This window comes from Artemia sp. Qi Xiang Cuo, chromosome 5, assembly GCF_049724085.1.
Source record: "Artemia sp. Qi Xiang Cuo chromosome 5, ASM4972408v1, whole genome shotgun sequence".
Classification (NCBI taxonomy): Eukaryota; Metazoa; Arthropoda; class Branchiopoda; order Anostraca; family Artemiidae; genus Artemia; species Artemia sp. Qi Xiang Cuo.
The window spans coordinates 32,780,840-32,805,246 of record NC_142798.1 but is presented as its reverse complement, the minus strand read 5'-3'; the positions used below and the strand labels follow the sequence as shown (position 1 = coordinate 32,805,246).

At 36.9% G+C, this 24,407-nt stretch overlaps 1 protein-coding gene across 1 annotated transcript in view; it reads left to right on the top strand.

Annotated features, from left to right (window-relative positions):
* Positions 1–859: 859 nt before the first annotated feature.
* The window catches only part of LOC148952046 (uncharacterized), an 82,760-nt gene continuing 59,212 nt past the window's right edge, over positions 860–24,407 (top strand). Inside the window, exons 1-2 of the mRNA XM_089089506.1 lie at positions 860–948; positions 16,969–17,456. Coding sequence (XP_088945632.1) covers positions 17,178–17,456 — 279 coding nt within the window. The 5' untranslated portion in view covers positions 860–948; positions 16,969–17,177. The remainder of the gene's footprint in view (positions 949–16,968; positions 17,457–24,407) is intronic.

Below are 24,407 nucleotides of genomic sequence, written 5' to 3'. Positions count from 1 at the left end.
GAAACAAACAATTAAAAATATGTATCTTTGGAGGTGGTATTTTCCGCATGGGGGTGGGTATTTTCCGAAGGTATTTTTCGCGGGGGATATTTTCCGCGGGGGTACATTCCGAGGGGAGTATTTTCGGCAGAGGAGCATTTTCTGCGGGGTAAATTTTTGTGTGGGTGGGGGGGATTTTCCGTTTTTTCTGTGGGAGAATTTTTTTATGGGGGGGGGGGGGGGTAAACTCCTAAGTCCTTAGAAGCAGCATGAAAAACCAATAATGTCTTAATTGTCGTCAAAATTCTCTTTCTAATTTCAGTTTAAATTTACTCGTTTAGTTTAGTTCTTGTTTGTTTTAAATTTTAATATAACCCCGTACTTATAGATTGAATTTGTATATTTAATTTACATATCTAGAAACCGCAAACAATATTTGTTTTTGTTTTTAAATATTATAAATTAATTTCTGAGATTAATGACTTAATAAAAAGTTGCTACTGGTATTTACAGTTCACATGTATTCACTATTTTTCTTCTTTTTTTGAAAACAATTTTGAAGTTTTTGCCACAATATCAGCAATAAGTGTTTTCAGCTATGGGTTCCAATCCCGGGCTCTAAAACCTATTTTGTAAAAGGCTTGATTTACTAAGCAGATACAAGCCCTACTTGAGCCTGAAAAAGAAGCCAAAAACTAATTTTGGCTCCCAAATTTTCGCAACGAAATTCCATTTTGTTTTTCCCCGAAAAATCCCCGAATCTTGAAGACTTGTCCCCGAAGACTCCCCGAATTTTTAAGACTTGTCCCCGAATTTTAATTTTTGAGAGTGGAAGCCCTGGTAGTTGGAGACAATACTGTCAGGTAAAATTCAAATTTCTCAAACGGTGCGTCACATTCACATTAGCGCCCTGCACCTTTGAAAAGAAGCAGTATGTTGGATCTATTGATTGAGGAAATTAGTTAATAAGTAACTTACTTTCTTTAAGTTAATTAGTTAATAAGTAACTTACTTACTTTAAGTTAATCAGTTAATAAGTAACTTACTTTCGTCTTCAAAATCAGAGAAATAATCTCTTGCTTAGAAACACAATGTTACATTTGTTTACAAACAAGGTCATTTGTTACAAACAGGAAAGGAAATATTTCTAAAGTATGATAGTTCAGCATCCAGCTTACATTTGTACTTGAAGGTGATAGTTTAGGCCAGGGTACATATGTAATATAGTGATCCCACTGAAGAAGTTAAGTTAGGGCCTAGCTAGTCTTAATGAAATATGCCAAAATATGATAAAAATATAAAACTTTATTAATAAAATTATGGAAACTACAGAAGAAAGTCATGGGAAGCAGGATGCCCAGAACACATAATGTTAAGTACCTAACCAAAATACCAACTCTACATATTAGCCTTAATAGCCTATTTAATTAAAATCTACCTACACAATAGACTAGTTTATCTTACTAAGCCAAACCTAGTTATCTCCAAATATAGACATACAAACTGGTTTTACTCAGATCAAGAACTTGAGTAGTATTGCTATAGTGTACTCTAACATAGAAACTATTAATTTTTTTGCAGTTCATATTATTGACTTACAAATAAAGTAAACATACCACTCAAGGCCTTTTTTAATGCTTTTTCCAAATATAATAATAATTTTTGTCAGAAATGAATTTTATCCCCACCCCTATATATAGCCTATCAATTCAGAGTATATATTTGCCCATTAGGGGGGGGTAGGGTAAATTTTATTTTTAATTAAATGAGAGGTAAGTTTAAACTTTACTCCCCCCCCACTAATGTGCAAATATATACCCTGAATTGGTGTGCATAGGGGTGGGGGTAAGATTCATTTCCAACAAAAAGGATTATTATATCTGGACAGAGCATCAAAAAGGCATCAAGTGGTATGTTTACTTTATTTGTAAGTCAATAATATGAACTGCAAAAAGTTTACCAAGAAACCTAGGTTAGCAGAAGAACTTTAAGTTGGTGCTCTGTAAATATCATTTCACATCTAATTGTCCTTAGTAAAAAACTATAAGTAAGGAGTTAAAAACACCCAAAAAAGGATTTTTAGTAGAAATCCATACATCAAAGAATTGCCTTTTGATGCTGATTCAAAATGTGCTTCAGGGCATCAATGTACTCTAACACAAAACAATATTTGGTAAATTTGAAATTTTAAATTTATTGATAAATCAATATTGTGAGTACTTGTATTGTATATATCATATTGGGAATATTGGTATCTGCTGTAGTTGTTTTTCAGTCATTTTGTAGGCTCATCATGGTTGCAGCAGCAGCTGTAACCTGGTAAAGAGCAAACCACGGTCCATAGTAATCAAAAGTTGAAAAATGTGTTTTTAAAAAAACTGTTTGGTGAGAATAAATTGCCATTTGACACTGAATCAGGAATGTGAATCACTGAATCAGGAAAGTGCCCTTTTTAAGTGACTGAAAAGATTGGAGGGCAAATAGCCCCCCTCCCTACAGGCCCCCCCCCCAAACTAGTCCTATGAAAATTTTGAGATAGCCATTTTGTTTAACATAGTTCAAAGGTCCAATATATATGGCTTTGATGATGATATGGCCCTCCATAGCCCCTGGGGAAGGGGTGTATGTGGTATCTGGTGTATTGATATTGCATGTATTGTTATTGTGCATGTATCATATTGGGAATATTGGTATTTGCTGTTGTTTTTTTTTTCAGTCATTTTCTAGGCTCATTTTTTTAAAGCATGTTCTGGCAAAGTATCATGGTTGCAGCAGTAGCTGCAACCTAGTGAAGAGCGAACCACAGCCCATAGTAACCAAAAGTTAAAAAACACATTTTGAAAAAAACTGGCTAGTGAAAAAAAAATTCCCATTCAACACTGACTCAGGAATGTTAACTATTATTTCGGTTCGTATTTAAAGTAAAAGTTTATTACGAAAATAAATTTATGTTGATTAAAAAAAAAGCCTCAGACCCCTCGAAAATGGCGTCATATCAATATGAAAAGTGTACCATTGGAATCAACATGTTCAAAACCTTGTACAGGGAAGTTACATTCCCCCTCCCTGAACAACAAGGAAAATCCCTTTTTTGCATCAGTAGCACTGATCTGTCTCCTGTTTTTTTTTTTTTTAAAAAGGTCTAGCGGGCTACCATAACATCATAAAAAGATTCTTAATGGCTCATTCAAAAGCTATTTCTCATATCTACGTCCTTTTTATAAATTCTGCCATCTGCAAGGCCATATGGCACTAAAATGGCACTTTTTGCTGCTATTTCTCAAAGGGTGGCACTAGCAGGATACCAGAACGTCATTGGTAGATCTTTTATAGCTCATATAAAAGATATTGAACATATCTACATCTTTCATTTAAATTCCACCATCATCAAGTTCAATTGGCACTAAAAACGGCACTTTTGGTGTTGTGTCTCAAGTGGAAAGGATGCACTGTAAAAAAAATTTGATTTCCAACAAAATTTGTTGCTCAAATTCAAACAAGTAAAAAAAAAAATCCAAATTTTCTGTTGGAATTGTGACTTACTTATTTAATTCAAACAAGTCACAAAAAAATCCAATTTTCCTGTTGGAATTGTGACTTTCTTGTTGAATTCCAACAAATTATTGAAATTATTAAGATTTATTTCCTTTTCAGTAGAAAAAATGTAATTTTCACCGTAAATAGGCTATATCAATCAACACAGTTTGAACTTCAACAGTAGTAGTTTGAAGTTTCTTGAATATCATTTTTAATTTGACTGTAGGACCATTGAAAGTAATATGTTCAGTATAAGTTCAATTCAAATATTTGAATTATAGCAGAAAAAGGGGAATGCTAATTGAATTTTGAGTATAAAAAGATAATTATAAAAATAACAAAATATATTTTTACTTTGAAATAAATTGAGCTTTCTTGTCAGCAAAATGAACAAGCAGAAATTTATGTACAAAAATTATCTTTTAACTTTTACAATCACTTTTTGAAATACATTTTTTGTGAGTTTCTGTAGGTAAAAAATTTCTTAAGATGCTACACTAACCTTAACAGTTCTAACAGTGAAAATATATTGCTTTCTGAATTCAATTTTTTCTAATTAATGACAAAAATCCTTTTGTGGGAACAACTTATGTTTTTGCAATGAATGTCATTTTTGTAATGAGACCCAAAAAGCATTTCAAAAAAAATTCTTCCCTGGATTTGCCATAAATTTGCTGCTTACACTGAATAACCAAGTAAGCAAATATATTGAAGAAAAGAAGACACCTGTAATGGTTTTTCAGTCCTTTACATACACTTAAAGGAACCAAAAGCTTCCCCAAAAAAGAGAATTTTCTAAAATGGTGCACATTTCAACTGGACTCAGAAATACTACCCTTTAATAGGATGAATTGTGCTTCAAAACTGGTTTGCTACAGGATTAATAAAAAAATAGGACGTTAGCCCAATAAGTTTTATCAAACAGTTCATGGTGTTAAACTGTAATTAAGGAGTGACTCAGCTCAACTGTAACTGAAACTCAAAAATAGAATGTTGATAACAATTGATAAGAATTGGGTTTTTATGCAGATTGCAAATATATAAATTTCATTATGTTTAATATCTACCCACCAAAAACTCCAAGCCTCAGAAGAAAAAAGGATTTTGAAAACATGGAGCCTGATTTCCAAAAAAGGGAGAAACACCCCCCCCCCCCAAAAAGTCAGTAAATCTAATGTAAATCAGACCTTCAGATTCGGCATATCAGAAAATGTTATTGTGGGGCTTATGATCTCCTATCGGTACAAACATGGAATTTATGTTTTTGCCAGAAGACTGATCACGGATGCATTTCTATTTGTTGTTTTTTGTTCTAGTGTCCTTTTTAAGAGACCGTAAAGTTTGGAGAGCAACTAAACCTCCTCCCAAGACCTATTTTGTTTCTTATTTTGTTTTCGAATGTTATGATTTAAGAACAATTTAACAAACAAAAAAAGTCATCTCTTTCGACTACCACAAACGTATAATGCACAAGTAAATTTAATGTTAAGACCTTCAAACGACAAAGCAACAAATTTGTCTAGGGGGCATCCAGATCAGAGAGAGAAGACATTCTGATTGTGATGGTAATTATTCAGTTTAGTTTATTAATATTGATAACTTGTGTCTTATGTTTCCCAAAATGTTTAAGATAGCACATTTTTATAAATAAAAAAAAAGTTTCGTAAAATTCTACGGTACTGTTCTATTAGCTGTAAACCATGCAAGAAGTGAAGTTCAGTTAATGCTAAGGAAATAAAACAAAATAGGATAAAAATGTAATAGTTTAGAAACAAAATTCGGCTATATATTTGCACATTAGGAGGGTGGGGGGGGGATTAAGTATATCAAATACTAAATATGTAACCGAAACTAGGTACCTTTTTCCCCCCTAAAGCCCAAAAAGCTAAAGTTTAAATATTGTAAACGCAGTTAGAAACCACTGTTTGCAATCCAATTCTCTGTTGAGAGAACCTGTTTGACCAGTTTCTTTGATCATCTATCTTACATGGCTTACAGCTAATAGAACAGTACCAATTTTAATTTAGCTACTTTTGTCTATCTTGGAAAGGGGTTAGGTCAGGAAAACGAAACTTTCACGGTTAGGTCTACTGGCTAAAGTATGGGTACTTGTGTACTATCTGGAACACACACAAAAAATGAAGTTTGGTTGATGCTAATGAAGTACAACAAAATAGGATAAAGATATAATAGTTTAGGAACAAATTTTGGCTATATATTTGCACATTAGAAGAGGGGGATGGGGGGTAAAGCATAGCATATATTAAATACCTAACCCAACCAAACCTAGGTACATTTTCATTTTTTCCCCTAAAACCCAAAAAACAATAGTTTAAATATTGTAAACCCAATAAACAAACCACGCTTTACAATCCATTTCTCTATTGAAAAGAAACCCATTTCAAAAGAAACCTGCATCTTCTCTATATAATATAGTGCATGTGTTCCAGATAGTAAATAAGTACCAAAGTATGTCCCGGGAAGGAAATTTGCAAGTACCTACCTCAGCTCCTTCTCCCTCTTAAAGGTCCAATAATGTACTTGCGTAGCTGGTCTATGCTTATTAAAATTATGACAAACCTACATTTTACCTTTATTTTCATTTATCAGTTCCTTTGTCTCAAGGTTAAGATCCAAAAATGATACTGCTCTTACTTGAGTAGAATTTTAAGCCATATCAATGTTTATTTTTTTAAAATTTAGGAAATGTATTTACATATCTTTAACACCTTATAAATTAGGATTTAGCAAAGTTGTGAAGCTGAAAACAATCTTGTTGTACTTCATCTAAGCAGAAGATCTATTTTGCAAGGATTCAATTTTATAACACACAGAGTTGATGAAGCGGCAAACAAGAGATTTGATGAGATCTGATGATTAAGTCCAAGGTATTCAGAAAAGACAGGATTTGTGGCATTATTATTGCAACCGTTCACCTCTGGAGGTAGAAAAAAGGGAGAAATCTTTCTTTTATTTGTGCCTCGATTTGATTTTATCTTCACTTCAGGTCCGAGTGTCACTGTTTTCCTGATTGGAAGATATTTCTTACTCAAGTGTCATCTGTCGGCTTGCTACTACGCCATTGATTTACTGATTTCTACCATGAAAAAATGCAGCCGATAAGAGGTGTCATATTATCTGGGAGAAAGTTTTTGTTGTAATTTTCTGTACTTGTAAAATAAATGAGATTTTTTTTTTGGTATTTATTCATCCTTCAGAAAGAAGAAAGGGGAACTTAATCCTGAGAACTAGATATTAGACTGCAGACCGAGCAAATTGAACAACGCAAGTGATGGAAATCCAGTAAAAGAACGGGAAATCCAGCAAACAAGATGGAAATCCAGTAAAAGAACGGGAAATCCAGCAAACAAGATGGAAATCCAATAAGGATCTTAAAATCCAACATGTTGTTTTGTCAACAAACTGAAAATTGAATTTGGGTATGGGTATTCGATATTTTTGTTTCTCAACAAATTGGAAATTTCATAATAACCATGGAATTCCAAAATAGTCTCCAGTACTCAACTTCAGCTGTTGAACTCCAAGTTTTGTTGTTGATAAACGTTACAAATAATTTTTGTTGAATCTCAAACGATTTTTTTTTTACAGTTTAGGGCTATTGGGCTTGCAGAACTTTAAAAAGTGATGTTTAATGGCACTCATTTTTAAGGCATATCCCGGGAAGGCAGATTTTAAACCTATTAGTCATATCTGCATGCTTTTCATCAATTTTACCATCCAAAAATGCCATATAGCACTAAAAACGACACTTATGGTACTACTTCTTAAGTGGAAGAGTTTGGAAGCATAAATCTGTACCATTGCAATAATTATGGTCCAAGGCCCTTAACTGGAGGCTTATAAGATCCCCTCACATATACCCCCCTCCAGACCTTCTTAGTAAGTTTCAAAAAGCAACTAGTCATATTAAAAGTAAAAGATTATTGCAAAAGCAAATTAATTAAAACTAAAAACTTTTCAACTAAACATCTACCAAAAATTAACCTTGATTAATCAACAGTTTTGAATTGAACCTTCAGACTTCACTCTTCACTCAGTGATGAAGCCTGTGTGCTAGTTCTATCGGCGGTAAATGAGGGGAAGGGACGTCCTTGCCCCCTTAGTTTTTGCTCTTGCCTTGGTTTTGAAACCCCCTTTTTTGGTCATTTCATTGGAAAAGGCACTTGTTTCATTTTAAAAAGTTGGGGAAACAACCGAAAGTGCACTTTGTGGGAATGTGCTATCAAGTCAAATTTATGAAAAGTGATTAAGTATAAATACACGCTTTTAAATTAGCCCTTAAACTGTTTTCTTTGGTTATTGTAGCCTTCTTGTTTCTGTTAGTCAGTAGGTGATTTATAAAGCCCTGTCTTCATTATGGCTTTTTCAGGCAAAGTCGGCCGAATAAAATCAGCTTTTTGCTCATCAAAAAACAAACGTTCCTGAAAAACATGTAGGCTATTGTTTTGTGAAGTATGGATAATGAATTTTAGGTTATAGACAAAAATTTTTCTTAGCTGTCAAGGTTGTTTGCAGCATTTTTTTGAGCTGTCTTATCTCCCCTAGATCGGTGATAATTAGAAATTATATTAAAAATAAGTTTTCAACTGAAACTAAGAGACACTAAAACTTAATACGAGCATACATTTATTCCGTATACATGAAAAAGATCATGGCAGCATTGTTTCTACATTAAATTTTAATCAAAAACGAACAAAGATTAATTTAAAAAAAAACGAAGTTTTTCTGAGGGAAGTAAAGAGCAAAGTTGAAACTTAAAATGGACAAAAATTATTACTTCACAGCCAACTTAATATATATCAATACAACTAGTACAAATAAAACAACTAATTATGAATATAACCATAAAAAAGAGAAATTATTAACCGTAGAAAGAGAAGCAGAGAAAACCAAAGATTAACTAACAAGTACGCTTCTGGTTGTCTCCAGCAAATTTATAGATTTGTAAACACAGTATAGAGACTGTAGAAAAATAAAACGAGCATGAATAAAAAAAATCCGCAATCTAAACGGTTTTCCAGCAATGAAAAGCTGCTTTAAAAAATAATGGGGATTCTGGACAACCCTAGAAAGTTGCAACTTTTGATACCACATGAACTGAGAAAAGCGGTAATAAAGTTGGCTCGCTCAAGCCCAACGGGGGGACACATAGGATCCCAAACAAGAAGAGATAGAGTCTTGCAGCGTTTTTGGTGGAAAGGATTAAGAAGGGATATTATCAACTTTTGTAAAAGATGCAAAGATTGTCAATTAGTCGCATACAAAAAACCAAATGAAAAAGTTTCAATGAAAAAAATGCCAATTTTTGGTAAACCATTTGAGAGAATTTCAATGGACATTGTAGGTCCACTTCCGAAATCTAGCGCGGGAAAAATATTCATTCTAGTTATTAATGATATGGCTACGAGATACCCAGAAGCTATCCCAATGCGAACAGTAAAATCACCAAAAATAGCAGAAGAATTAGCGAAATATGTCTCACGTCACGGAATCCCGAAGGAAATTTTAACAGACAATGGAACCAAATTTATATCGACATACATCCGAAAAATTATATGAAATTCTCGGCATTAAATAAGTATTAACTACTCCATTCCATCCTCAGACAAATGGAGTGACAGAAAGATTTAACGGAACCCTAACTAGTATGTTGAGACGTTTTGTAAGAGACGATGTAAACCAATTGGACAAAATGCTTCCTTATGTCCTTTTTGCATACAGAGAAACTCCACACCAAGCTACAGGGTTCTCGTCCTTTGAAATACTATATGGGACAAACCCGAGGGGGGTGTTAGACATTTTATACGAAATTATACGAAATTCTCGGCATTATTCAAGTATTAACTACTCCACTTCATCTCCAATATAATGGAGGAACAGACGGATTAAATAGAACTCTAATTAGTATTTTGAGACGTTGGGTAAGAGACTATATAAATCAATGGCATGAGAAATCCCCGTAGGTCCTTTTTGTGTGCAGGAAAACTCCACACCAAGCAATAATGTTGTCGCCATTTGAACTACCATATGGGACAAACCTGAGAGGGGTGTTAAAAATTTTAGAGGAATCATGGGATAACGAGGAGAAAAATTAAGAAACAGTGATAAAAAACTGACTATAACTACGACAAAAAATGCGTAAATACCATGAAATTGTCAAGCAAGCACAGGGGAAATATGCAGAAAAAACGGAAATATGGTACGATAAATTCGCCCGAATACGCGAATTCGCAGAAGGGGATGAAGTCCTCATATTACTACCGGACAGAAATAATAAATTGGAAGTAAGATGGAAAGGACTATTTAAGGTGAAAAAGAAAATGAATGATGTAAATTATATGATAGAGTTAGATGGAGCAAGGAAAAAGGAAGAGGTTTACCATGTGAGTTCATTCAGTAAATTTAAAAGGGAGAATGAGAAGGGAAACCACAAAGATCTGTAGAAGTATTACCTCATGCTTTCAACCTCAGAAAATGACTAGGTAAGTGCCCCTTTGGGTACAATAGACCCGGCGGAAACACATATAAATGCCATTGAAAGAGTTTCGTCAGAAACCTATCTAAGCCGAGCTCAAAAAGACCAATTAAAAAATTTATTTACGGAATTTGCAGACGTATTAACAGACCGAATCGGAAAAACAAAAAATGTGGTACATAAAATACCAGTAAAAAACAACAAACCAATAAAACAATACCCGTACAGAATACCAGAAGCCAAAAGGAAAGAAATGAGAAAAAATAGACCGAATACTCGATTTAGGGGTTATAGAACCATCAAATTCAGAATATGCAGCGCCAGTCGTATTAGTCCCGAAGAAGGATGGCTCCATTCGTTTTGCGTAGACTACAGAAAACTGAATGATATTTCCGAATCAGACGCGTACCCAATACCAAGAATGGATGAAATTCTAGAGTCAGTTGGCTCCGCAAAATTTATATTAATTTTAGACTTGAGAAGGGGATATTGGCAAGTAAAGATGCACCCAGAAGATTCAGCAAAAACAGCTTTTATTACGCCTTTTGGGTTATACCAGTTTAGGTATATGCCTTTTGGACTAAAAGGGGCACCAGCAACATTCCAAAGACTAGTAGATTGTATCTTAAAATCACTACCATATACAAAAGCCTACTTGGATGACATTATAGTATTTTCAAACTCGTTCATAGAACATATAACTCATATGGAACAAGTATTGGCCAGGCTGAGGAGAGCAGGATTAACTCTGAATGTAGAAAAATGTAAATTGGTACAGTCAGAGACAGAATACCTGGGACACAAAATAGGAAACGGTATCATAACCCCATTAAGGGATAAAAGAGAAAAAATTAAAAGCGCAGCAGTCCCGACTACAAAGGAAAAAGTTCGGTCATTTTTGGAGTTGGCAGGATATTACCAAAAATTCATACTAAATTTTGCAACGATTGCTATACCTTTGACGGAGTTAACAAGGAAGGGGGCCGTAGACCCCGTTAAATGGTCAGAAATTGAACAAAATGCATTTGGTACACTGAAAGACGCTCTTTGTAGCGTAAGAATACAGAGAAATCGATATTCTTCCTTGCCATTGGTGCTACAAACTGACAGCTGAGATTATAAACTAGGGGCATTTTAATCTCAAGAATTTGAGGAAGGGGAAAGTTCAATCATATTTATATCAAGAAAATTGTCAAAATCAGAAATGAATTATCGTACGATTGAAAAAGAATGTCTTGCGATAATATACGCAGTCAAAAACTCGACTATTATGTATATGGACGAAAATTTACAATAGTGACAGATGACAACCCATTGAGATGGCTAAATATAATGAAGCCAGATAACCGAAGATTGGCACGATGGGCCCTGTGCCTACAAGAATACGATTTCGAAATAAAATCAAGACCGGGGACAGATAACGGGAACACTGACGGCATGTCCCGATTGGAATAAAGATATATGTGAATAGAAAAAAAAATTTGGATGGGCTGTGCCTTGAAAACATAAATAACAGGGAGAAAAATAAAATGTTGGACGGGCTGTACCTTGAGAACATAAAAAATATGGGGAGAAAGGAGGTCAAAGACACACGGGGAATAAAATAAAATAGGTACAAAATGGAGACGAAGGACCTACAACGGGTTAGGGGAAAGTCGGGGGATACGGAATATTGAGTTAGATAAGAGAAATTTGAGAAGAACCTGAGAGTAGTGTTAACAACTCAAAAGATATGTAAATCTCTGATGAGGGGGAGGAATTCCGTTGGGATAAGCCCAAATGAAACATTACAAAAAATAGCTCTTTTCCTCAGTGTACAATAAGTAGATATATTGTGACCCCTTTACCGAGGTTTCGCCTTTCTGATTTGGAGCTCCTGGGATAATCGCTCTCAGTCACTTCATACTTCACCCAAACTTTTGTCCCGTAATCCTATTCATAGCTGTTATTCTTCATGGGAATCGACAATTATTTCCGGAAAACCATATTCAGTATCGAAGTTTCATTTTCAATTAGCATCAACGCATATTCTTCATTTAATTATCCCAGGGGAGGGAACCCAGAAAAAAAGGCAATTCATGGTTCGCTAAAAATTTTACTTCATTCCCAGTACCCTTATCGTTTTGATAGGCCATTGCTTTTTTGGCCTTAGACTATTTGAAATTATTCCAAGGGGCAATTTACTTTTTGATTGAGATGTGGGGTTGTTTCCACAGATGGAAATTAAGAGGCTAGTGCAGCCAATTTTTCATGATGGCTGGCATCATTACATGTGCCAGAAACGGATTCTCTGCTCCTCTCAAATGTAAATTTGTGAGAGAGAGAATTTTTTTTTGTTTTTGATTGTGCTACGCACAATCATTGTCTACGAATCTTGGGGACTTCAACTTTCAAAACCTAATGCGGATGCTATACGATTTAGACCATGGTGGTCCTACAGTAGAGATGTATCGATGACGACCGATCCAGTGCCAAGCGGTGGAAGTAGCAGCACAGACACTGGTGGAAGAGAGAAGGGAAATGGAGTTTGTAAAGTTGGATTTATGTGTTTATGTTCGTAAGGGCGGACCACGATAGCGCGTGGGCGGTAATTTATCCTACGGAGGGAGGTGCTGGGGTTCCACCCCCTGTTTTTTTTCTTGTCAGATAAATGACCTGTTTTCTTTTTCTTAATTACATTTGCTTATAGTATAATTTCACATGACCGGTTAAATTCTCGTTGCTAAGTTAGAGGTGTCGCAATAAGTAAGCTTGAAGTAAGTTCTATTTTTGGTACTTCCCAGTTTGGGAGTCATTGAAAGATAAAGTTAAGAGGTAGAATTGGGTTTGAATGGGGATGGAGCTGATTGGCTGGGCCAAGCGAAGCTCCACCCCTATGAACAGTTGTGTACAAAATATTATTTTGATTTAGTCTACTTTGAGACCCCGTATAGGGAGTCTGTAATTGGAATTTATAGATGTTATTATTGTAACCTTTGGAAGAATGCAAGTAAGGTATTTTCTACAAACTGTGTACTGGTTTCCGTAACCAAGGCAGGGTAGGAATAGAGGTACGAGGTACCGTCATTATTATATTGACAAGGAGGTTTGTTACCTCCAAGGAGAGTGTTAGAGATTTTCTAGCCGTAACCCAAGGCGGGTACACTTGACTTTAGAAAGTGGCCATTTGACCACTCGATCGCGTTATCATACCCCGGGACAGGGTATACTGTAAATCGGGTAATATCAAACCCGATATTTGTATGCACATTCTTTATATTCTCCCACCAAATTCAAAACCCTAGCTTTGCCCCTTGTCTGAGTGATTATTCAATGCAACAGTGGCTGAAAGGGTCAGGTGGTCATAATCACGCTCATCTGATAGACGTGAACATTGCCGATGCAGACACCAGAAGAAACATAACAGTAGTCGATATCCAACAACAAGCCACTATTATGATCGTATTATTGTGAGTAGACCCCGGCGCCGCGCCGGCGGATCGACCGAACGCCGGCAACGAGAGGCCCGGTCGAACGCCGCCGAAGTGTCGTAACGGCGCCCCGCAGGCGCGCCGCCGCCGACAGAGGCGGCGGCGTTCGGTTGACTTTAAGTTAATTTTACCAAAATTCTTTATTGCGTCAACCGCAAAGTCGGAGTTTGTCCTTCTCGTGTGGATTAGTATCTCGATTTTCCTGATTAGAAATCAAGCAGGGCTTGCACTATCCCCGAATATTCGGGTATTTCCCTGAAAATTTATGCGCCACCCTGAAAAAAGTTTGGTTCCCCAATCTCCGAAAAATCACGCAATCACGGTGCCACCCCGAGAGATTTATCACCAGTGACTTTCCCTGCCAAATATTACTTTGCATACCATAATTCTTCACTACTCTCTTGTTCATTAATTTTCGTCTCTTTTGTTACTTTGCATAAAAACCAGACAGATGCAATATGCAATTGCAAATATTGCAATATACACAGTTCTTCATATGTTGACAAAAAAGTATCGTCTTTATGAAATGAGGTTAAATCATTCCAAATGCAGATTCCCAATTGCTTTTTCTTACACAATTCGTAGTCAGGAATTTTTTTTCAAGTTGAATAGAATTATAGAACACATTCACTACTTTACAGCTTCAGCATTCAGTTGGATTTTGAAATTGACCACCGGCAAATTGTTTCTACAGCTGAATTGTAAGTTTGCAGATTTTTTTTTTTTTTGTTTTTAGATAAGATTTTCTTAATGTTTAATGCTCAATTGTTGAACACCTGATAAAAAATACAACCTTCTTTCTGAAATTTCTTACCCCCCCCCCCAAAAAAAAACAACCTTCTATTGAAACAAAATTTAGCTATAGACTAAGCTATGTACAAGGTTGGCGAATTAAAGATTGAACCGGAAGTTACCCCAAAAATATGATTCATATAAATTGTAAATTGTATTCATAAATTGTAAATTATTGCCTATCGGGGGGGGGGGGTAGGGGGCTGTCATTTTTAAATGATAATACCTCATTTTTTTTTATTGAAAGCAGGGATGCCAAAATGATTTTTTTTCATTTAAAGTGGAGACAGAAGAAAATGATATCAAATTCCCTGGGAAACCATTAAAATATAATGATAGACCCAGGGCCCCCCATTATGACTTGTTCATTGTCTTGGGTATTTTGCGATTTCTCATAGGCTACTGGCCTAATTTTGCTTTTGTGTGTGCTCCCTTTTAATTAGGTTCTTTGGATCTTATCAATGCCACGGCGAATCTATGACTCAGTTTCCAATAATTTGAGGTATATCTGAATAATTTCGACATTTTTGTTGTTGTCTTTGTACCCCTTTACTCATACCCTCAATTTTTTTCAAGGAACACTAAGCTGTTTAACGTTATTTTGCGTGTTTGTTTGAACCATATAGTGACCTAGTTATTTATTAAGTAAATTATTTTTCTAATGAAAGCTGAGACGGTGTCCTATCAAGGTGGTATCCAGAGGGGGGAGTAGGGAGGTATTGCATTTAAATTATAATATCTCAAAATTTGTTTTATTGAAAGCAGGGATCCCAAAAAGTCAATTTCTTTTTAATTTAAAGCAGAGACGGCATCCTATCCAGGTGGTATCAAGAGGGGGGGGGGGTAGTGAGCTATCATATTTAAATGATAATACCTCGATTTTTTTTTTTGAAAGCAGGGGTGACAACAAGTTAATTATTTTTGTTTATTTAAAGCAGAGACGGTATCCTATCAAGATGGTATCCAGAGGGGGGGGGGGCATAGGGAGTTATTATATTTAAGTGATATTACCTTGATTTTTTTATATTTTATTGAAAGCAGGGATGCCAAAAAGTTGAAAAGTTGACAAAAATTAACAAGATTTTCGTGAGCTATACTTGATACAACACTTGCATGGTTTTATCGCCCAAAGGGAAAGGGACATATGCGTCCAACCCTTTTTTTTCTTATTGAAGAAACGTGTTTACTTTAAAAAACATTCATTCATAAGTACCAGGCAGATTCACACTAAAACAAATTGGTGTGATGAAAGTGATATCGACATCCCCACCTAACGTTGCGCTCGAGTGGCAATGGCACCCTTGGTCCAGTGCCCAAGTTACATTAAAAGGCCAGGTCATAATAAAAGCTTTCAATTTGGGAGGTTCAAGCTGTGATTTGAGAAAGACTAATGAAAACATTAATGTCTGCGGTCAACATTGAGCGTGCCGGCGGCGCGGCGTGCTGTTTTTGGCCCCGCTGCCGCCGATCTTCCCTCATCGGCGCGGCGCCGGGGTCTAATTGGGATGCATCTTTGTCCAAAATTTGATAGACATTAGGTAGTGAATCCAAGAATAATTCGGTCCTTGCTGGGGTATAGATTATATCACAGTTCATATCGCCTAACAGAATCGAGTCCGTTGTTCTCAACACCAAACTAGAAGGGTCTTCAGCAACGCGCACGCTCTTAAACCTTGTTATAGAGGAAAAAGGTATTTGGTCGCAAGGGGGATATACATTGATGAGAACTAAGTTAGCAAGACGGATCGCAATAAAGCAATTACTTTCACAAAAACACATGGGGGATAGCAAGCCTTGGCTCAGTTTTAAAAAACAGGTCTTCCACCTGAATTGCCAATATCTGTTTCTTCTGTGTACTTTTTGCTGCCGGTTCATTTGGTAAATAACTGATCTACCATGAATATTTGTAAATTAGTGCTCTTATCACCATTCGGGAATGACATACAGCAAGGCCGTATCCAGGGGGGGGGAGTTACCCGGTTTGAACCCCCCTCGAAATTTTTTACCGAGTCGAAAATAAGTAAAACCTAGGTAAACCCCCCCCCCCCCCCCGAAAAAAATCCTGGATCCGCCCTTGACATACAGCCTTTTCTTTAAACACTTTAGATTAGATTGCTGGTGGTGAAGATCACAGCACAGATTATCTATTAGATTTTATCAGATTTTTCACTCATAGCAAAATAAATGTGGCAAATTGTTATGCATTGGCTATTTAAAAAACTCATTAACACTTCACCCAATGAGCTTTTTTTTCCCTAGGCACTTGGCAGCAATTTCTGTGTTTGCATGAGAAAATTCTTTTTGCATGACAAGTTGCAGGTGAATTGTCCTGTCGCCACTGAGGTCACTTTTAGCTCGTAAAATTTTACTTCCTTTGTTTTCAGACGGGAGTTTGTGAATCACGAACAGAGGTGATTTTAGGGGGGCCAGAAGAGGCACTTGCCCCTGGTGCAGACATTTTAGGGGTACAAAATTTCAAATAAATAATTTAACAGCTATAATTATTTTGTAATTTTTGAAATTTTGTGTTTATTAAATTACAGTTATCAGTAAATATAAGCAAATTAAATCTGAAATTTTAATGTTTTCCATTATTCCATCCCATTCCTTGAAAAAAAGAAGTAAATAGACCAAATTTAATTAATTCGAGTGGTTTTTTGTGATATTTTGTATGCAAACCTTTGTTTTTCACAGGATATCATCTTGTAACAAGAAGGAAAGCGTTGCAGCCGGAAGAAAGCGATCTTGTTGATGAATGAGACTTCTGTTAAAATTGGCCTTAAATTCGTTGGGGGAAAGGGAGGCGGGTGCTAGGGTGCTAGTCAAGATTTTGCCCCGGGCGGACGAGAAGCCCAAATCGCCACTGACGAAGAAAGAAAAAATGTTTAATCAAATTAATTAGAATGGGAAGACATTGTTGTGCTTGCTCTAGAAAAGTGGGATATGGTGAAATGGTTTTCAGTTTCCCACTAGATCCGGGGAGAAGAAAAGAGTGGCTTGATAATGCTGGTCTCGAAAATGTTAGAAGACTTTCAGAAAACCAGATACGAAATCGTTCTCTTTGTTCGAAACACTTTTCCATTGAATCTTTTGCCAATAAGGACCGAGTGAGGCTACTAAGGACTGCCGTTCCAACTATATTTTCTTCTGTGTTGAACAATTGTACGCTGTGCAGAGCAGGTAAGATTACATATTATGGTACTAATAGATAATCAGAACATATTTGATTGTTTCCTACGAAAAATTCGCGATGTTGACAAGAAAATATTTCATATTCTCGTATTACCAGAAACAGAAAAAAACATTGTGGTCTTGCCAAGAAGTGGCCAATTTTTGTGCTTTTTAGGATTTCTGGTGGGATTTGACTAGGGTTTCGGCTTGGACTTGTAACTATTCGTAAGTTTTCAAATTTTGAGTATATCTATTTGATAAAGACAAGAAGAAACAAGCTAAGGTTAAATATGGAGGTGTTTTTGAGGGGGGGGGGACATTAACCTAAATAAAGGAGAAACAGTGCCTTCATTATTCCCCAGAATTTTAAAAATAAGGTGCAAGTATATTGTTTTATTACGTTCAGTCAAAGTGATACTTATTTTGACTTTGGCATGAGACCAAGCCCAACTTCCCATCTCTGTAGCCTACCTGGAGTTTTTATTTTCTTTTTTTTGTTAAATTATTATTGGCAGCAACTGCAGGACGACAATAAACGTCTGATAAAATGTTAGAGGGCTAGTTATCAATAGCCCAGAGGCGCAAGCTCTTATTGTCGGAAAAAGAGTAGGAGGTAAATAAGGTACAAGTATCTTGTTTTATTACCTCCAGTCAAAGTGATGCTTGTTGTGACTTTGGCATGAGACGAAGCCCAACTTCCCTTCCCTGTAGCCTACCTGGATTTTTATTTTCTGTTTTTTGTTAAATTGTTGTTGATAGAAACTGCAGGAAGCCAATAAACGTGTGATAAAGTGTTAAAGGGCTAATTTTCAATAGCCCAGAGACGCAAGCTCACATTGTCGGAAAAAGAGTAGGAGGTAAATAAGGTACAAGTATCTTGTTTCATTACCTCCAGTCAAAGTGATACTTATTTTGACTTTGGCATGAGACCAAGCCCAACTTCCCATCGCTATAGCCTACCTGGAGTTTTATCTTCTTTTTTATGTTAAATTATTGATAATAGCAACTGCAGGACGACAATAAACGTCTGATAAAATGTTAGAGGGCTAATTTTCAATAGCCCAGAGACGCAAGCTCACATTGTTGGAAAAAGAGTAGGAGGTAATTAAGGTACAAGTATCTTGTTTTATTACCTCCAGTCAAAGTGATTCTTGTTGTGACTTTGGCATGAGTCGAAGCCCAACTTCCCTTCTCTGTAGCCTACCTGGATTTTTATTTTTTATTTTCTGTTTTTTTTTGTTTTTTTTTGTTAAATTATTGTTGATAGCAACTGCAGGAAAACAATAAATGTCTGATGAAAGGTTAGGGGGCTAATTTTCAATAGCCCAGAGACGCAAGCTCACATTGTCGGAAAAAGAGTATGAGGTAAATAAGGTACAAGTATCTTGTTTTATTACCTCCAGTCAAAGTGATACTTGTTGTGACTTTGGCATGAGACGAAGCCCAACTTTCCTTCGCTGTAGCCTACCTGGATTTTTATTTTCTGTTTTTTTTTTTTTGTTAAATTATTGTTGATAGCAACTGCAGGAAGACAATAAACGTCTGGTAAAATGTTAGAGGGCTAATTTTTAATAGCCCAGAGACGCAAGCTCATATTGTCGGAAAAAGAGTAGGAGGTAAATAAGGTACAAGTATCTTGTTTTATTACCCCCAGTCAAAGTGATACTTATTTTGACTTTGGCATGAGACCAAGCCCAACTTCCCATCGCTGTAGCCTACCTGTAGGTTTTAGTTTCTGTTTTTTGTTAAATTATTGTTGATAACAACTGCAGGAAGCCAATAAGTGTCTGATAAAATGTTAGAGGGCTAATTTTCAATAGCCCAGAGGCGCAAGCTCACATTGTCGGAAAAAGAGTAGGAGGCAAATAAGGTACTAGTATCTTTTTTTATTACCTCCAGTCAAAGTGGTTCTTGTTGTGACTTGGGCATGAGACGAAGCCCAAATTCCCTTCGCTGTAGCCTACCTGGATTTTTATTTTCTTTTTTTTTTTGTTAAATTATTATTGATAGCAAGTGCAGGAAGCCAATAAACGTCTGATAAAATGTTAGAGGGCTAATTTTCAATAGCCCAGAGGCGCAAGCTCACATTTTCGGAAAAAGAGTAAGAGGTAAATAAGGTACAAGTATCTTGTTTTATTACCTCCAGTCAAAGTAATACTTGTTGTGACTTTGGCATGAAACGAAGCCCAATTTTCCTTCGCTGTAGCCTACCTGGATTTTTATTTTCCGTTTTTTGTTAAATTATTGTTGATAGCAACTGCAGGAAGCCAATAAACGTCTGATAAAATGTAAGAGTGCTAATTTTTAATAGCCCAGAGGCGCAAGCTAACATTGTCGGAAAAAGAGTAGGAGGTAAATAAGGTGCAAGTATTTTGTTTTATTACCTCTAGGAGGTAATTCCCAAGACAGTACTAAGTGTCTTTAAAAAAAAAAGGAAAACGTTAGAAACTTTTAATAGCTACTATACATCACACATTATGCTACCGCCAGGTTTTAGTAAAAGACTAAGTAAGTTGTGATACTTTGTTGTTTGTAGTTTGTAGTGAGGTTCGTAGTGGAGAGGAAACTGAATGAAAAATCACAGCTTTGCAATACTGAGTAAAAACTTTCACTCATTTTACTTTTGGCTACATTATTTGGTTTTCTGCAATAGGTGTGTATGAGCAAAAACAGAATCCTTTAAGTGGTTAATTTATAAATATTTCGTCCCTTCCTTTGAAAATAATCTTCAAATTTTGTTTTTAACAGCACTCCTATCTAGCTCAGTTTCTAGCTTCGGTCTTCGGTTTGGCATTTTGCTTAGAACAAACTATTATCCCGTTTTTTTTTTTTTCACTCCCTATCTGCTTTGAAACCTCTAGTGGAAACAATTGAGCGACTAAAACGTCAACAATTGTAACATGCACCATCCAACCCTGTTTTCTTCCCCAATTTGGCCCATATCACTACAAGAATTTGCGCACTAAAACAAATCAAAACCTGCTGTCGCGCTTATTTCCTTAAACCTTTCCTAAACTTACAAAGATACCTCAATGAATCAATTGGTTGTTTTATGATAATTTTTCTGTTGGCCATCAGAAAAAAGCATCTAAAGTATGGATGATAGGAGCAACACTTTGGCTTTAATGTGTTTTTTTTTTTACTTCTGATTCCAGTTTCTTGCAAGGGAGTGGCAAGGGTAAGATGTCAGACGGGTGGTTGACCACATCACCAAACATTTCTTAGAATGATAAATAGGAAAATCTTGAGATCCAATCAAGGAGCTTTTTCCCATGGTCCAAAAATGCGACCATCCGTTTTTACAAGCTTTTTGTGATGCTGGTGAAGTTTGTTGTTTCATTTTTTTGTGTTTTGGACGAGGCAGAGAAATTGTATCGCATATGCCTCCTAATTTTAATAGTTCTCTTACCTCAAAAGAAATTGGACTGAAGTCAACCGGTCAGGTACCCAAAACAATCCTTAGGCTATTTTTCTAGGAAGCATATAGCATATCTTCCTTCATTTTCGAAGCGCCCACGCTTCAGAACCATACCTGACCACTGACATCACTTTAGCTCGCATACTATTCTTCCTACTCTTCCAAACTTCTTTCAACTGTGAAAAAATACCCTTGGCCTTAGCTATTCTTCTTTTAAAATCTTCCCTGCATCCACCGTCTTTGCTAACAATACTACCTAGGTGGGTGACGCTGTCCACTTGATCGATCTTCTTGTTGCCCAACATCACCTTTTCACCTTCACGTATTCCTAGTCTTAGCGACTTAATGTTTTTAGCATTAATTTTCGAGCCTGTATAATCCAAGTCCAGCAGATTTAAGTTCCTCATTTGATTCTGTCTTCTCCCATTGCCCTTATTGTGCTTCTTTGGACAAAGTCCACCAAAACAAATCGGCTACTAACATCATTTCCTACCTTGACTCCCGCCATGTTATTTTCGTACACAGCACTAATCTTTTTAATGTGTCAACGGGTCAAGGAGTGACCCGGCTCAAAAGTAACCAAAAATCTAAAAAACAGAAACAATAAAAAGTCCTGCTCCCTCCTCAATGCTTCGCTCTTTTCGCTTATAGTCAGTGATCCAAGGCTCGCTATCGTTCAAAAAAAAGAAAGGGGTGGCTCACAACAGCTGCAGTTGGTTTGAGGGTGGATTCTAGGGTAATCGGGGGTGCTTACAACGAATATCTGGGTGCACAAGTTCGCAAGCGTGTAGAACATGGTCATTATAGCCTATCGAGTCAAATATAGCCTATAGTGACGTCATACCGCTCTTGATTTTTTTACATGGTAAAATAAACTGAAAACTTTATAAACTTGACATATTCTGAATTCTAAGAACAAGTACTTTCACCTGGTATTTTTAGTTTTCCCCAGAACCTTTATTTTTTTAGTTAACCCCTATTTAATTTTGAAAATAAGGTTTTTTCATATACTTTTTCTTAGTTTTTTCGGTTTTTCTAAAATCTTTGCCTGCATAAGTATATTTTTTTTATGCTGTATTTGAATTTTGCTCGTAATTACGAGTCAAACCATGTCCCTGTTGATGTGACTGGTGCGTCGAGCGGAAGTTTTGGGAGGATTCCACGGAAAAGAACCCGACAGATGGTTACCGACAACCCTCTTGGCAATCATGCTAGTGAGCATGCCTGGAAGGTTAAAACCCCAGTAACACGCAACGTTGTGACTGCTTCCTTACTTTTTTGTTTGAAAATAGTTACGAGACTCCTATGCCATTCTCGGTGCCGAACCTGGATTATGGACGCTTTGTAGGTTGTGTCCTACGAAACTTCTTGAAGTGGAATTTGAAGAATCAACTCCCAGTTGGAAAGCCTTCAACACAAGAATCGTTTCATTCTGGTGTAGCAAAACCACCGTAGGTTACTTACCCTTGCTTCCCTATTCACTAACATCCTGTAAAGCCGTAGCTTCTGCCATTAGGTTCGGTCAAAAAACAGCAGCGAAGCTTGGAAACAAGTACATGGTCATCAGTCAGGATATAGCTGTTTATGAAATAAGCTATGGCCTTCGAAAGTCCCAGCCCGAAAAATTCCCTAATCTAGTTCTCTTATTTTGCGGTTTTCACAAGCTCATGAACTGTTCGAAAGCGGTTGGATCTCTCATGGACGGAGCAGGACTAAAAGAAGTTATTGTTGCGGCAGAGATTCTCTGGGAATGTACTGTGAATAAGGTCCTTTCGGGAAAGAACATGTACCAGGCACTCCATGCTCACTTCCAGGTCTACGAAGGAATGAACGCACTCTGGTGGGAGACATTTGAGAATTGGCTTGAAACATCCTGCTTCGTTTTAGTGCCTTCTACAGTCGAAAAACTTCGAATCCTGAGTGATGCAATTAAACGCTTCAAAATTGAAACTAGTTCTGAAGCATGTAAACAGATAGGAGATGCTTTGGACAGTATTGCTCCGCTTTTCTCGAAGTGCAACGAGCCCAGATCTACCATAAGGAATCAGAGCCTCTGGATCAACTATTTAGATCTCACCCGTACCGGAAACGACTATCTTTATGCTGAAAGAGCGCCGGACTGGGGATCACACTTAAACGTCAATAAAGAGATGATTCCGATTTTCTTCGCATCTGGAAACCATAAACACGCCGCAGCTGCACTTAACTACCTAGAAGAAATGCTACGTCTGCCTCAAAAAGCGCCAGAAGTTCTCAGGGAGTTTGTAAGTGGAATTCTGTTGTTAGGAAAACAACCGAGTCGTTTTGCAGCATTGCATGCGATCTGGCTTTAGAGTCAACTTTGAATTTGGACATCAAAGGTCATAAAGAAGTTTCTGGTATAGTTGGTGCGACAACGAAAGAAAATGCCAGGGATCGATATCTGGCTACTCTCCTCTTTCTTGCAGCAGTCACCAGAACGCTGAAAGCGAACCTGAATATAGATGACGAGGCAATGAAGCATCATGAGGATACCACTGCGTTTACCAATTTGACAATAAAAGGCAGAAATCGGGTTATGGACTTTGTGAGTTGTTAGGAAACCCATTCAAGACGACGAAAACAGAGCTGCAAAACTTTATGACAGGGGATACAGCTCCAGAAGCCGTAGCAAATAGTCTGCTGAACCTCCAAAAAATTGGCTTCGAAGCCATGAGCTCGTATCTGGAAGGGACATCCACGAAACTAAAAGTTGGCATAGTTCAAACTTTCACTTCTGTGAGTAAAAAAGAAAAAATGAAAGAGCCTCAAAAAAAATATTTTGGGGAAACTGAGCTGCTTACACGAGCTCTGCCTATAGCAGACTCAACATAAACTTTGTCCTTCTGTGAGCTGCTGAAGTACGAGCTACAGCCATATCTGGCCTCACTTGCAGTATTATCATCAATTCGCAGGGAGCCTCAGCTACGTACTGGTACAAAGTCAACAGCCTTGAACTACATTCTGCAACAGTCTGGCTTGCAGTCATGGCCAAAAATGATTCCACATACGCTTTTTGAAGACTCCTCGATCTGACAGTATAGTTGATGTCATTAGTGTCATAAGGTGTTATCGACCAGAACAAAATGAGACACTAGCAGATTTTGGAATAAAAGTTTACGATGGGATTCTTAGGAGCATTCCCCAAACTTTTCAGTCCATCCAGTTGCTTGGTGACAGGCATATTGGTTTTAGTCTCAATAGAACCCGTGATGTATACACTTTCAACCCCAGAGAATCATCTGGCTGTCAAAAAAGAAGAGGAGATCCTAGAAGAAATATTTCCAGCCCGTTCACTTCCTCCAGCAAAACTGCAACATTCTGGGAAGGGAATCTCAGTAGTCGCTCAGCCAAAGGTTGACTCTTGGAAGTTCTTTTCGAAGTCTGGGAGTGCAAAATTTCGACCCGTCTGATGGTTCATCTCGCTGGAGGTATTGAGGGACGACGCAGAGCTGTTACCGTAACGCGCCATGGAAGGTCCGTTGATGATAATAGCTCGTCAGGCCCTGATGAAGAAGAGACTCGG